Consider the following 15,140-nt stretch of genomic DNA (forward strand, 5'->3'; position numbering starts at 1 on the left):
ACACTTGTGCTAAAGACCTCCATTAAACCATTTATCCAATCACCTCAGAGAACACCAAACCTCCAGTCCTCCATTAACGCTGCTTCTACATTACATCATATGGGACTAAAGTGCTATCTTTTCAACACAGCGGGGGCCAAACACTTTAAATTCTTGTTCCAGTGTACAAATGGCTATGGATAAATGATGACAGTTTCAGTGCGTTGCATCAGGACTGCGCGAGGACGAGGAAATGTTCTGTATGTCATTTGGGAAAAAAGTTGTGCTAAAATATTTTGACAGGACAAGAGGAACGAATGTGAAATCAAGAACAACTACTTCTCCAGGGACTACCGTGATGGATGGCGGGGAATGGTTGTGACAGTGGTTGTGAGGGTATATTTCTGGGGGAGTATGTTAGGGTGATTGTGAGAGTATGTCTGTGGGTAGTTGTGGGGGTGGTTGTGAGGCTGATTGTGGGGGTGGTTGTGAGTGTATATGTTTATGTGTATGTGTGGGTGATTGTAAATGTGTATATGATGGTGGTTGTGGGGCTGGTTGTGATAATATATTTGGGGAATGTATGTGAAGGGTGGTTGTGATGGGTGTATGCGAGCATGGTTGTAGGGAATGGTTGTGGGGTGTGGCTATGTGGGACGGTTGTGACAATATATTTGGAGATTGCATGTGAGGGGTGGTTGTGAAGAGGTGGCTGTGAGGGGGTGGCTGCGAGTATGGTTGTAGGGAATGGTTGTGGGGCGGTTGTGAGCGTGTTTATGTGGGGCAGTTGTGCGGGGCGGCTGCAAGCGTGTATGTAGCGATGGTTGCGGGGAGTGGCTGTGAGGGTATATATACGAGGGTCTATATGGGGGGGTGGTTGTGAATGGTTGTTGTGAAGGGTAATAAAGGGGTTGGCTGCGAGGGTATATGTAGGGATGGTTGTGGGGGGGTGGCTGCGAAGTTACATATGAGACCGTATATGAGGGGTGGTGGTGAGGATGGCTGTGGGGTCGGTTATACCTGCACTCGAAGCTGGTGGCCAGGCCTGTCTTCTTGCCACAGTGGAAGCAGTGCTTAGAGGAGGAAGAGGAGGTCTTCTTCTTGGTGCCGGCAGAGGCCCGGACCGGAGGCAGAGGGTGAGACGAAGAGCCTGGAGGAGACAAACATGCACCGCGTTACTATGACAACGCTTCTCAAACTGTGATGTAACAAAACAAACTGTGTACCACAACCTTGTTCAGTCAATTTTACCATCATTGATTAGTACCAGTTTAGAACTACTTCAGAAAAATCCAATATAGTGTTGTCAAAAGTATTGAAAATCACACACCAAATCGATAAAACAAGTATCAAAAATAGTTCATTCATAGGACAAAAACCAACATTTCCTGAATAGCTTTAGAATGATCTTGAGCTGTATCAGAACAAGTATAAGACACAGACTAGTATACGCACATGAACCACTATGAAGCTACTGGACGACTGAGGGATTACACATATAAGTACACATGGGAATATAAAAGAAACTAGTACCATTTAATGTTGGAAATCACATTCTATTGTCTAAAGAAAGATACATTTTTTAATTATCATCCTTAGTATGGAAGTAGAGTTTGACATTTCAATATCGTGACAACACTAGTCCAATACTGTAGACCTTTGTTTGGACCTGATACAGTTGTGTTAACAAAGGTGCGCCACTGCTTACAATAACAATGCATGTTTTTCAAAGGATGGAATCATCATACAATCACCCTCACCCATTTGTCCAAGTCAAACGTGAACTGAAATAGCACATACACAGCTTTGGTAATCTTTAAAAGGCTATAAAAGTACATGGACAAAAATGATTATTATCTGGGCTCAATGACTCTACCTCCTGCCTGCTCCTACTGCTGAGTTACGTTCTATCACTTTAAACAGGTCTTAAACTTCAGCCTGGACGTAAAGCTCGTTTCTGGTCGTATTCTGTTATGGAAGCTTCTCTAAGTTCATCCCACACTCCCCTCGGCCTCAGTAAGCACTTTACCAACAGTCAGGGGAATATAAAAAGTTACAGTCTTTGAGCTCTAAATGAGAGCCATCTTTGGAGCCATAAAATACACAAGAAAATCCCCATCCAAAAGGAGTGAAATTACTGCAGCATCCACCAACCACAGTGACAGGCTTCATGCAGATATGTGTGAGTCCTTATGTAACGCTTTCTAATGCCATTTTAATGATGCAAACTTTGGATTGGAAAAATGTAACAATAAATATTGCTCTAGAAATACTATTGCGGTAAAAAAGTGAAACTGAAGCCATTTTGGCCTATGTTATTAACCTATTTTTTATTTTTGATGATGCAGTTTCAAAGGATTCTGCTTTGGGATAAAACATTTTTTAAATAGGTCATGTTATTGTTATATTATCCATTACTTATTCACAACCTTTGGGATATTTTGGCTGTAGTTGTGCTTTTTAGCTTACATTAACGTATAAGCATGGAAAACAAAATGGCTCCCAACAAAAGAGGGGAATTTGGTTGTTGGAATGATTGAAGGTGAATTGAAGGAGCATTTTTGAATTACCACTAGATGACGTCAAAAAGTGGGCTCAGAGCGGTTTGAGCTGCACTATGTAACTTTTTCTGGTGGTTACTGCTTTGCCTCTAATGTTCCACAGTACAGCATTAAACTTATGTCCACACAGATAAGCAAGCCATGCCATCAGGGCAAGTTACAGGTCAGATCTGTGACTTTTCCAGAATAGAGTAAAATCTGAATAAAAATGCCAAATAAATAAGTTTAATGCCACAGTGTGGACCATTCCAGACAATGAAAAACATTCAGCATTCGAGTAGGCAGGGAATGAAAACCAAAAGAATTTACATATTACAAATTTAAGAGAAGACCCTGCATGCAGAAAGAAATTAAACAAAAAAATCGAGGTACTTTTTTCTGTTGTAATGGTAATTTTATGCTGATTATTTGTGATTTATGTTTTGATTTATGTGATTTTAATGTCTTTCTCATTCTGTAAAGCACTTTGAACTACCTTGTGTACAAATTGTGCTATACAAATAAACTTGCCTTGCGTTTTTTTGAGAAGAATTAATGTGGGATGTGGTAAATTAAATATTTGTAATTATTTTATTCAATAAATAGGTTTTAATTGTATTATTATTATTTTATTCAATTATTTTGTATTGTATTTTTAAAAAAACTTTATTCAATGATTATTTTTTATTCAATTATCATTATTTATTATTATTATTATTTTTTTTTTTTGACCCCCCCCCCCCCCCCCCCCCAATAACCACTCGCTGTAACCTCTGCAGACATCTCCATCCTTCACCTTGTTCTTACATTACCCCTTCATCTCTTCAGTCCTGTATTATGTCATGTCCTGGCAGACTCCAGACAGATAAGTCTCCCGGGAGAGTACTGCTCTTCTTCTCTTATCTCCGCAGTCTGACAGCTCATTTGTGGAGGTGCTCGAAAAACAAAAGGCCAGTTTATGAAATGGAGATGACACCGCATGTTAAACTTAATCAAACACTAGGAGAATATGCAACAGAGACAGTGATAGTAGGGGGGCGCCTGGCCTGTCAATCCACAAGTGCTTTTATAGAAAGTTACAGGAGATATGTGACGCTTTAGTGCAACTTTTTAAAAATAAGATGCCATTTTAAGCACTATTACAAAACATGTGAAATAACTATTTACAGTGTTAAAAATTAATTAGTTAATTAGTTTTTTTAAATGTTTTAACAGTTTGCAGTGATTCAAAGCCATGCCTCACTTACATTATGCATTCTGAGCAGAGTATAAGAATTATTGAACATGTTTTTAAGTGTTTTTCAGGGCAAAGAGCAAAATTTTGCCACCGGAGTAACGCTAACAACAAAAAGCATGCCAAGAGTGCACTTCCTGATTATTGGACAATACAGTGCTTCATAACTAGATGCAGATAGTACACAGTGGACATATTCTGACCTCGAGTGTTGCTTATACAATATATCTGTACTGGGGCAAATGCATGGAGAAAAAAATGAGTACAGGACCTTTATAAAGCTCGTCTCGTCCCAGCACAGATTTTGTAAAAGCAGCAGGTCAAAATGTCTGCTGTGTACTGTCTGCATCAAATCAGAAAGCATTTTACCGTCCGATAATCAGGAAGTGTGCCTTAGCATGCTAGTTGTTAGTTTTACCGTCACAGTGAAACTTCACACCGGTCTCTAAGAGTTGTGAAAATCACTTATAAACTCACTGCAGTGAATAATCAGGATGATCGCATTGCGTAAGGTAAGTGAGTGATCACTTTGAACCACTGCAAACTGTTTAAAATGCACTAGTTCAGTTTTTCATATTTTCAATAAGGTAAAACTCGGGTACAGCGCCTTTAAGATATCTATATAATCCTGGTCGTGAGAATTTTAGAGGAGCGGGGCCGATGCATTAGAAGTGTTGTATATAGCGCAGTAGTAAAGCTCGGATCGCACTGTAAAAATACGTTTCCGTCTTTATGATTGTGTGTTCAGGGGCGAGACTCCAGTGGAACAGGCCCGCTGCAGAGACAGAAATAACTACCTTGTTGAAATGGAGTACACTATTTGTGAGCCGGGAGGTACAGGAGATAGAAGGGCCTGAGGAAAGATGAAAACTAGAAAAACTACCAAGTCAGACATTAGGCCTGGGAGAAAAGCCATTGTTTTGTAGTAAAGGTAAGATTTTGTGATTACTTCTAGTCCCAGGACAGATATCTTGTATAAGCAGCTCTTGAGGTCAAAATATGTCATCTGCACGCTGTCTCTATGAAATTAAAAAGCGTTTTATTAGCATTTGATTATCAGGAAGTGTGCGTTAGTAAGCAAATTGTTGTTAGCTTTACAGTCATGCCAAAACCCAGCTCCATTCCTTCCTAGATCCGCTTCGAATGCACACCCATCCTAACTTGAAACGGTTCAACCATAGCTGCTAAAAACATCTCCTCATTCAGAACTAAATATATCTCACCTTATTTTTTTCCCCTTTTTAACTCGTACGTCACCATGTTTGTGTTGATGCGATGGAAGCATGTGTCTCTCTGATTGGTTAATCTGCCTGTCAATCACGCCCATTGAAAATCACGGAGGCAGGATACGATTCAAGACCCACACGTCTTTGTGAAGTATTGTCAAAGCGTGTGGTGTTGGCTGGCCAGGCAACTACAGATTAGATATATAGATATTCCTAAGTATTCAGCTGACTGGAGTTCAAATGCAATATGGAGTTGCAGTACATTTAAACCAATTTTACCACTGATTTGAAAATAACTGACTTTCACCCCCATTAAGCCAACACTACACACTTATTTTTAATTTTAAAAAGTAAAACGTGTTTCAAGTGCCATAATGAAAACTAATTAAATTTGATTTTGGCTTAAAAAAAACAAAAACAAAAAAACACCACAAATGTCCTTTTCAGTAAAAGAACAACACTTCAGTGGAGTCAAGATAAATACGTATTTAAACTGCAGTGATAATGACTCACTCAAAGTACTTAAAAAACAATTACATTTGCCATCAGAAAAGGTAAAAACAGCAGACCTTTTGTGTAGACTAGAGTGAGATCTTCAGACCCATTGAATCTAAATTTGAGTTGAAGCAGTAAACAAATCGCAAAGGCTGGAATTATTTAAACAGAATGAAAAATGTAGATTATATCTTTAATCCAAAAATCCCATGCATTTCAAAACATGTTTAAAGAGTTTGCAGTGGTCCTCCTACTTACCTTATGCATTCTGAACATCTTATATTCACAAAGATGAGAGAGACTACAGACTAGTGCAGAGTTTTTCAATGACGGGAAGGCTAGCAACAACAACATGCTAAGACACACTTCCTGATTATCGGATTATCTTGTTAATTCGATGCAAACAGCACAAAGCGGACATATTTTAACCTCAAGAGCTGCTTATAAGATATATGTGTATGGGGACAAGACACATTTTGCTCAAATACATGAAAAAAATTAATTAATAAATAAAAATCGGGTACATGGTAGGATTGTATCAAAAATCAGATACTAATCGGTGCTAAATGTAGTATAGAAATCAGATACTCATTTGAGCAGGTATCTATACTGAGGGATAAGGCCACATTGTAATATAAAAACACTACCAGTATTTAATGTTGAAAATCACATTCTATAAGAAAGTTTTTTTCTAATCATCACAGTGGTATCGGAATTGGTATTGAGTATCGAGTTCATTCCTTAGTATCAAAATAAATTGAAATTTTATAATCGTGACAACACAAGTACAGGCCCTCTAATGTAGCAGTTTATATTTCAGTCCCGTCTCAAATGTTAATGTTTCTGCAGTCGTTTACCATGTCCACTCTAAACAGAATCTGACTTCTAAAACAAACATTGCTAATCTTATCGCCATAGCAATACTTATCAGGAAAATAGCAGTTGTTGCAGTGTTTTTCCAAGCCTAGCTCACACTCGGGAGATTCAGTAGTATTAGTGCGCAGCTGCTCTCTCTTCTCTCTCTCTGACCTCTGCTCTCCTCAGGGATCTCCTCAGACAAAAACGTTTAGGTCCTCCTCACACTGATGGAGGAGCAGAGGCCACAGTATCATATCTTCTACAGCACGCCAATTACTTTACCAGAAAAGTTACGCAGTTCACCTTGTAGTTTCCTGGATGTTCAAGTTTAGCCTAGAATGTTTCACAGTATGGTATTAACTGCGTCAATCTCCGTAGAGACAAGCAGATAGTGCTGCCAGGTTACAGGTCAGATATGAAGAGAGGCATACCCACTCACAGTATAATTATCTAAATATCTCCATGTAGATGTTAGTGAATTACCTCCAAAAATATGCTGTGAACTGTTTTTCTATGCAAATGTGTGCATATGAGAGAAATAAAATGTGCTGTATCTGATTTTTACTGTCTTAAAATACTAAAACGAGTCATTTTAAACTGTTTGCAGTGGTCCAAAGCCATTTCTCACTTTCCCAACACATTCAGAATTACTTACTGCGCAAGTTTATAAGCTCTTTTCACAATTTTCTGACGTCAGAGCAGAGTTTTGCTAACAACTAGTTTGCTAACAGCCCACCAGCTTTACTTCCTCATTTGCAGCAGATAAAAACACTTCGTAATTAGATGCAGATTGAACAAAGGGGTCTCAATTTGAACCTAAGAGCTGCTTTTACAATATGTCTGGACTAGGATGAACAGACAGAACACAAAGCCTCTGCAGTCATGCCCAATGTGAATATTTCAGATGCTGCAGTGCTGTCGAGTTCATCCTCATAGGGAATTAGACATGGCTCCTCTGCACACCACTGCTCTCAAATGCTGACATATATACACTAGCAGGCAAACACGAACAGACAAACACTGTAACACACATACCCTGTAGCACACGAACACCAACATACAATCATTAAACAGCTACTCACAGGGTCCAGCATTTTCAGGAGCATTCAAAAGATAGGTCTACCCACTTTTGCACTGGCTTTAATGGGCAAGACACTTAATCCACCTCACCCCCAGTGTCTGTGTACACTGGTGTGTGAATGTGTGTGTGAAGGGGCGAGTGGTTCCTTGATGTAAAGAGCTCTGAGTGCCTCGAAGGTGGAAAAGGGCTGCATTTACCATTTAACACTGCGTGAGTTGTGTTGTCCTTTTATTTTCTCATAAAGTCTTATTTTATCATTTTATATTTTAGTCTATTTAAAATATTTATTGTTTGTTTTTTAGAATCTTATTTTTATGTGAATTCCTGTGCAGCACTTGGAAACTGTTTATAAAATATGGTATATAAATTGGATTAGGATAGTATTTTTTTGTTCTTGCATTATCAAAAACATGCCTGAAGAGGTTTTATACATCATCTATGAATGTTTGAGTAATCTAGTGATCTCTCCCAGGCCCTCATGGTTAGCAGTACGATTCTCTCCAATGCTCTGCCCACAAGCCTACATTACACATGCTCCCACATGGCAATAAATATACAAAAGCATGATATCAAACAATACACTACTGATGCACACAGATGGTGCTGTGATAGCGCTCTAACACATTACATATTTAGATCATCACACTGGATGATGTTACGTCAAACACACTGCATGTGTTAGCCTTTACGTGCATAAACTCACGAAACCACAGCCACAGCTCAAGCTGGACATATGTGTGCTGCACTGGAACTCTGTTTCACAGTGGGAACGCCAATCAAACTTGAAGAGGAGCGTTTAGCCACTCGTAACAGGCCTACAGTGAAAATAACTAGCTGAATAATCTTGTATTTACCATCTGCACAGGCTGACCATTGCAAATGTGAGGTTTTTCTGAACCTGGACTCCTTCAAATGATACATAACTGCCCCAGGAACACGTTGCGCTGATGGTAATTGCACAAAAGCACAAGCAGACGCCTGGTTTCTATGTATACTAAATGGAACACGAGGGCCTACGCTCACATCAAGTGTCAAAAAATAGGTTGGAATCTTTTTTCTGAAATCTATGGGCGCTCCACATGCTAGTCCATATGGGCAATAAGCACAAATGGTGTTGCCATCCCCATTCACTTTCAATGCTTTTAACATGCTGTATTTACACTTGTGTAGAGCGAAACACACATGTAGTTCTTAGCAATAACTCCCTATTTGCTAAGGCCAAGGCCACTTCCAATGTTCTAGCTGTGTTTCATTTTTTATATTTTGCCACAATTCTACCCATCTTGGATCTGAAAGCGACATCTTAACAACTCTGTACCCCTCTTTAATTACTATGGTAACAGTACTCACTTAGAAACCCATGGATATGAGCAGAACGTTATTGGCAAAGATTGCAATATGTGATATAGGTGTTAAGTGCTGTATACTGAAACAAAAAAATGTTAGAATTTGTCCAGTTAAAAATGAAACCCAGACAAACAAGATTAAATTATGTCTTATTTAGGCCTTAGCAAGGAATATAATAAATAGAATCTGCATTTTTCGTTTTAAAACACATCACCATAAAAAAATGTATAAATTCCTGTCAAATGGAGAACCTTGACATTACTGTGGTATATCTAATTTGTTGCAATATCAATTATTGCTTAGACCAGTACGCTGTAATAGCGATAGAGCTGTGCATTCTTACCTATTCTCCCCAAAGAGGTCAGGACTCCCGTGGCAGAGCTAGGACAGTTGGAGGCCTAAAAACAAAAACAACACTTATGAATTCTATCAGAACAAATCAATACAACTGCAGAGGAGCACAACAATAAGTATACATTTCTACGACTCAACGGTTCAAGTGGGTGTGAAAACAGAGATAAGCGTTTATAAGCTATACCTGCTGATAGGGCTGTCAAAAATATCAAAAATAAGATACTAATCAATACTAAAACAAGTAATGAAACTAGATATAGATATTGAGCAAGCATTGATACTGAAAAAATGAAATAAAAACCTCTTGAGCAGTTTCATTTTGAGTTTTATCAGAACTAGTTTAAGACCACATGGTATAATGAAAAAACACTATTATTTTGAGTTGAAAAATACAATATTGTCTAAAGAAAGAGCTTTTAAAATGATCATTCGGGTATCAAAATCACTATGTTTAGTATCAAAATAAAGTTCAGCAACACTACCTGCTGATGTTAGTGCTATACAATAGTCCTGTGTGATATAAGAATGACACAATATTTGATAACTATGCTTTGTATGGGATAAAGATGTGGTGATATTTTAATATACTTTGACACATTTCAATTAAAAGCAAAAGGTGTCAAAATAAAAACTCAACACTGACTATAGCACAAAATATAGCCTAGTTGGTTGGTTTATATTGTTCAGCCCTACAGTACAGGGTCAGTTTTGTCTTCTGTTATGCATTTTAGTATTCTCCACCAATACAATGTTAACAGAATCTGAACACGACTTTATCTGATTGGTTGTTCATGGCTTTTTCATCTCCCTGTGTCCATGTGTTTGGCATGGCTCTGTGCTGCATCCAATTATCGGAAATTGGATGAAAGTTCTTGACAAAAATTGGTGCTGTGCAATCAGGCCCAGGTCTACAGGGGAGCAAAAAGGAGCGATGCAACCTCAGTTAAAAATGTATGCACCCTCATTTCAGGCGCCTAAAATAATACCACTAAGAAAAGGAAGCATAATGGAAGTGTATTATGTTTGCACCCCTTTGAAACTCCCATGCACCCTTAGTCAGTTTGGTCTGCACCCAGGCCTCTATGCAATCAATCTAATTCTAATCAAATCAAGATTAAATCGTTTCAAATTGTCAATCTTCAGTCAGGTTGGGAACAGAGTCAAACTTAAGAGGAGTAATTTGGACTGTTATTTTGTGTGTTAAATGGCTGGTTTTGTTTGTGAAATTTGAATTGAAAAGATATTACAGAAGACCTATTGTGCTTGTGTCTGCTATATAGTTGTAACGTAATGATCCACGGGTGTCGTATATTATAATTTTAAATAGCTATATTCATTTGAAACGACTTAATAAAAGAAACAAGTCCGCGTTAGAAAACTGAGGTGCCCAGTGGGAGCTGACATCACAACAAAGCATTAGCCAAAATGGAAGAATGAAGTAAGTACAAAGCACCGGTCGTGGTGAAAACTAACTGATTGGCAATATGGCGTCTAGTACTACTAAACATGTTCTTATGAAAATTATTATTGAAAGAAACATGGTACAGTTTACAGTTACAGCATGTGCCTTTCTGGAGGCATTTAAAACTGAATTTGACCATTTCTGAATGTGTCAGAATGTGCTTACCATATGTGTTGTGATGCTCCTGTGCAGAGGCAATGCTGGTCTGACGGCCCCCTCCTGGTGAAGTCTGGTACTGAGGCTCGGCAACCTGGAACCTGCTCCAAGACTCAACTTCTCCCTACTGCTACTATTTCTATTAGTACTACTGCCTTGAAACGCCCGTGCGGAGAGTGTCGCCATGAGTTCCGACTGGCTTAGCGACCCCACTGGCTCCTTGCAGGCTTGGTTGTCCATTCTGGTAATCCCCCTGGCCTCCATTTTGGATATCAACTCTGGCCTTTTCCCTGGCGATTCCACCTTCACCCCTCTTAAACGTGGGGGGAGGGGCGAGACCGGTTTGACTAAACTTTGCCTCTCAAAAGTTCTGGAAGTACCATTCGGAGATGTTGAAGTAGGTATGGGTGAAGATGGGCTGATATGAAAAGAGGGGGACATTCGAATGGCACCATCTTGAGGACTTGAAACGTCCAACGTCAATGGATCGCTCATTTCTGCAAACTGGGGTTGTGTCTGCGCCATGAGTCCAGCGGTTTCCTCTAGCAAACTCAACCCTAGTGCGTCTCCAAGGTTCTCCCCGGGATCCAAAATGGCTTCCGGTGCAGCCCTAGTGCATAGCGGCGGGAGCTGGGGGTAAACGCAATCCCGCATGAGACGTCCACCCATGTCCAGACGAGACACCTTGGGAGGGGGGCGGATGTTGGCCAGGGGAGGGCAGGTGTCCCATTGTTCTTCCTGGAGCATGTAGCAGGAGGGGGAGGGGCGCCTGGGCAGGGGAAGGTGGGAGGGGTAGGGGTCATTGGGGTCCTGGTCGTGGATGGGAAGTAGCTGAGAGTTGGTGGGACGACTTGGGTGGAGGTGGGAGAGAGATCTGAAGAGCCGGTGGGGGTGGTGTCGAGGGGTAGTGGTGGAGGAGGTGAGCGAGGGACCGCTGGGGTGGGGGATGGCGGGTGAGCGGGGCTTCACCTTGGCTGATTTCTTGGGCTGGAAAATACAGAGAAAAGAAAACATTGGTTAGAATCCCTAGAGTTAGAAGCCAAAACCAAAGTATGTTTTACATCTTCAGGTGTCACATGAGGGAGCAACACAAGACTGAACGATTATGGAAAAATCACAGTTACCCAAGTCATAATTTAGGTCCGACCTCCCATAGATGCAGAGATGGGATAATAAACAATAATATCGTTTATCGTGATGAAAAGGGTTGACAATAATCATTCGTGGGACATTTTACATAATCGTGATAATTGCCAATAAAGATAATCGTCATTACATCACCACCATGTGGAGAAAAAACCCCCCCAAAACTACTCCACAGGGGAGTCGACAGGGAGGGGACAAAGGAGTCTGTTGTCCCGGGGTTTAGGGGCCCAGATTTGGATTCTCTTCCTATTAAAAAGGGGCCCATGCGAGACTTGCCCCGGGCCCCTAAATTTCAGTTGACGGCCCTACTCTTCCAGAATATTCTCCGCTAGATTGTAATTTTTTTCACTGATTGACAAAGTACAACATTTTAAACTGCCAACAACTTTAATAATTATCGTGATATAATCGTTAATTGCAACTGTTTTGGCCATGATAATTGTGAGGCTAAATTTCGATATCATCATTTGCCTACATAGATAAATACTATCGTCGTGTCGTTGGGCAAGACACTTAACCCACCTCGCCCCCAATGTCTCTGTACTCTGGTGTATGAATGTGTGTGTGGATGGGTGAGTGGTTCCATGATGTAAAGTGCTTTGAGTGACTTGAAGGTGGAAAAGCACGATATAAAACTGTGACCATTGACCAAAGTGGATGATGTAGCTCACAGAAATAGACTGTAACATACTATACAAGTAGAAAGGTACAATCTGTGAGTGTGCAGTGAACGCACTTAAGAGTTAACCTAATAATCTCTATTACACAAGTTCTGTAATTGACTGGAGCAATTATTAGTAGCACTGTCCTAGTGCAATGACTTTCACTTTGAGAAGTCATGTAAATCAAGCTAAAACAATGCCTGAAAACCTCACTGTCACAACTTGCTGCCCAATTGTATCTCTATGGAGGTTTTTGCTGAGTCACTCTAAAATTAATAAATATTTAAAACATGACAGTAGACAGGGAGCTGCGGGTGGTTGTCACTGATGTTAAAAACTACACAAATAAAATGAATACTTTACTGGAGACTTCGGTGTTTAGAAAGAGATGTCTGAGTGTCAATGCTAACGCTAATGCAAATTTTGAGGCATAATAATTATTAAAACAACACAAATTGAAGTATTCTACATATTAAAATAAAGACTACCTGATTTTAAACATCTTGTCTGCGAGTACAAATAAACAAAAGTGACATTTTTTTCACAATAGGTTCAGAAAATGGTGCCAGTATTCAACTCAAATCAAAGACGTAATTGTTGTCAGTTGAAAGGACTTAAATCACCTGATTTATATGACAAGTTTGTAGAGGAAATACCAAACAAATAATGCTACAGGTTCAACATTTGTGGATCATGGGTTTGGATATTTCTTGTAATAGAGTTATATAGGCCTCTTCCCTCCGTCTGAACATAACCTATTTATCGCAGCCCACAATATCAGCAGTGGCAAGAGACGGCTGCAAATAAACCCATTCTTACCATCTTTCCGCCTTAACAAAAAACTCATTCCATGAGTTTACTTTCCCATTACGCCACCATACCACTGGTACCCACAGTCTGTTCCATCTTTATTTCAGCAGAACACAAAGCCCTTTACCTTCTTGTTGAGGTTCATGTCCTCCATCTTGGCTTTGAGCAGTCTCATTTTGGTCATGGTGATGGAGTTCTCACGGCTGTGTTGTGCTGCGGCGCTGTCCCCCTCCTCCTCCTCTTCCTCTGTGTACACGTTATACACCGAGCCGCCGCTGGGAAATAGAAAGCCAATATTGATTTAACGTGACCTCCAAGCATTCTACACTGTAATTATCGACGTATAGTGAATCCAAGTAAAGAAGCAAGATTAAGATAAGGATTAGTGTTTTTTGACAGAAAATATATATAATTAGATGAAGTGCTGTGAATAAAGCTGTACTATGAAACTTTTCTGGATCTGTAACACATCTGTCTCAATGAAAATGTTACTGCTTGGCCTGGAACGCTCCATAATATGATATTAAACAAGCTGGTGCTGTGATTGAGCAAAGTTACACGTCATATCTGTGGAGAGGCAAGCCCACTCGGACTAAGAATGAATGTTTTCAATGATTTTTTTTTTCCATCAAATAAACTTGCAATTGAATAGATGAAAGATATAGAAGGGTCTATATTGTGCAAAACAGAGCTGTAAACCCTGTTAGAATGTTGTTACCTGGAGTTTTGTTTTTGATTAATTCATGTTTGAGTAATTCTATTATTGAGCTGTCAACATCTCCAAAGTTCAAAATGCTCTGTTCCACCTTATAATGTCATGTAGTGGTGGTTTTCAAGTTAACAGCTACATTTTTACAATTTGTTCAGTAGAGATTGACAATTCCAGGACTGATTCTAGTTTGATTCTAGTGAAGGTGCCTGGTGTTTAGAAACAAAGTGGAGCACTTCCTGTAATACCACATGACATCAAAAAATTGCAAAGCCTGAAATTATGTTGTATGTTTGGAAAAATCTTGTCTCCTTGTGTTGGATTATGCACACAAACGATTACTTTAAACAAATTCTGAAAAGTATTTTGTATGAATTTAGTGGTTCATACACATTACATGTTGTTTCCTCATCACAAACAGCCCTGGAGTTGTGTTTTTGTTTCATTCACACATGTTTAACACACAAACCCTGCATATTTAGGTCGAGTTCTTCTCTTAAACGAAAAACACTCTGTTCCACCTTGTGATGTCATGTGGTAATACAGGAAGTGCTCCACTGTGTTTTTAAACTCCATACACCTTCACTAGAACCACTTGAATCATTTCAGCCCTGGATTTGACAATCTCTACCAAACAAAAAGGTAAAATGTGGCTGTTAACTTGAAAACTACAACCAAATGACATCACAAGGTGGAATGGAGCATTTTGAGCTTTAGAGATGTAGACAGACTAATAATTAAGTGTTACCTGGAGTTGCGTTTTGTTTCATTCACACACTGAGTAACTCCAGGTTTTGATGAGGTAACAACAGTTTAACATGGCTTAAAGCTCACGAGAGTCAAATTTGCATAATATACAACCGTTAAAAATCCCGATTCAGTTCACAGTTCATGCTAAAAGATAAACTGGAAATCTAACAGCATCTGTGAAACTTGTGAAAATAAATTTGTTTAAATTCAGTGTAATGAAGTAACTAAATACAAACTTAGAATACATATTTTGAGTAACTGATTTTAGTCTTTTGTTGGTATTTATGATACAGTTACATTATTAAAATCTAAGATACATAGTGGTACTTCA

The 15,140-nt window shown here is 39.4% G+C and overlaps 1 protein-coding gene across 1 annotated transcript in view; it reads right to left on the reverse strand.

The window, feature by feature from the left end:
* Positions 1 to 15,140, reverse strand: part of zfand4 (zinc finger, AN1-type domain 4) — a 30,128-nt gene that overhangs the window by 2,191 nt on the left and 12,797 nt on the right. The window contains exons 6-9 of the mRNA XM_033980081.2: positions 13,478 to 13,625; positions 10,742 to 11,719; positions 9,104 to 9,158; positions 1,000 to 1,129 (exon numbers count right to left, since the gene is read on the reverse strand). Of these exons, the coding sequence (XP_033835972.1) occupies positions 1,000 to 1,129; positions 9,104 to 9,158; positions 10,742 to 11,719; positions 13,478 to 13,625 (1,311 nt within the window). The remainder of the gene's footprint in view (positions 1 to 999; positions 1,130 to 9,103; positions 9,159 to 10,741; positions 11,720 to 13,477; positions 13,626 to 15,140) is intronic.

This window comes from Periophthalmus magnuspinnatus, chromosome 15 (assembly GCF_009829125.3).
Source record: "Periophthalmus magnuspinnatus isolate fPerMag1 chromosome 15, fPerMag1.2.pri, whole genome shotgun sequence".
NCBI lineage: Eukaryota > Metazoa > Chordata > Actinopteri > Gobiiformes > Gobiidae > Periophthalmus > Periophthalmus magnuspinnatus.